The 928-nt window shown below is 38.8% G+C and overlaps 1 protein-coding gene across 1 annotated transcript in view; it reads right to left on the reverse strand.

Annotated features, from left to right (window-relative positions):
- Positions 1-228: 228 nt before the first annotated feature.
- Positions 229-928, reverse strand: part of LOC115299435 (nuclear fragile X mental retardation-interacting protein 2-like) — a 2,445-nt gene continuing 1,745 nt past the window's right edge. The window contains 2 exon segments of the mRNA XM_029948801.1: positions 229-596; positions 598-851. Of these exon segments, the coding sequence (XP_029804661.1) occupies positions 371-596; positions 598-851 (480 nt within the window). The 3' untranslated portion in view covers positions 229-370.

Consider the following 928-nt stretch of genomic DNA (forward strand, 5'->3'; position numbering starts at 1 on the left):
GGAACTTTAGAACCACACTTGGTAGTAAGTCTGTATTCATTAATCACTTGCATTCACACTTAAAAACAAAAACTAACAAAAGAGAAAAAAAAACTATTCAGTACCGGAGATTAAATAACCATGTGTAGTCTCTTGAAATAAATTTTGATTCCTTAAGAAGTCTAATTACTTTCAGTTGCCTTTTTCTTTAAAATAACTATATATATATATGTATATGTATATGTATATATATATATTTGTATATATTATCCTGTGATTCTACTTATGGTTCCTCTGCTGCGTTGAAGATCTAGGAGCATAAAAGCCTTGTGTCCCCCATGAACGGTGGCTCTAATGCTGCAGAAAGGTTACAAATAGGCAGTCTGGTCCTTCATTGATCTGGACTATCCATGGCTTCATTGTAAGTGATTATCCTTTTGGGATCTTGCTTCTGCAAATTCCAAACAGAGTCCATTTCTTTAGTGTGATATACAATAGCAGCCCTCAGGTCAAAAGAACCCCAGCTATCATTTCTTTCTAGGCCTCTCTGGTATCTCTGTTCTTTGGCGGAGCCTAACAAAGTGTTTGTAGGAGATGCCAGAGGATTTTGATTTTCTCTCATAGTCCTTTGAGAGAAACACTAAAGCACCTTGACTACTGGTGTCTGCTTTTTGCAGGTCACCTATATGACTGGGTTCCAAGGATAAGGCTCCACTCTCATTAGTAGTCCCAGATTTTAGAATGCTACCCAGAACTTGAGGACTAGTCCGTTTTTCCAGCTCATAAGCCTTGGGAAACACAGGATGCTCAGTTCCTGAGGGGATTATTTCAGCACCCTGTGAAACCAAAGTGGCAGGACTTTGAAATGTCACCTCCATCACTTTATGATCTGATGACTTCCCAATAACAGTCTCAGGGCCAGCACTGGGCTCATTTATAAATGATAAAC

Source organism: Suricata suricatta, chromosome 8 (genome assembly GCF_006229205.1).
Source record: "Suricata suricatta isolate VVHF042 chromosome 8, meerkat_22Aug2017_6uvM2_HiC, whole genome shotgun sequence".
NCBI classification, from domain to species: domain Eukaryota; kingdom Metazoa; phylum Chordata; class Mammalia; order Carnivora; family Herpestidae; genus Suricata; species Suricata suricatta.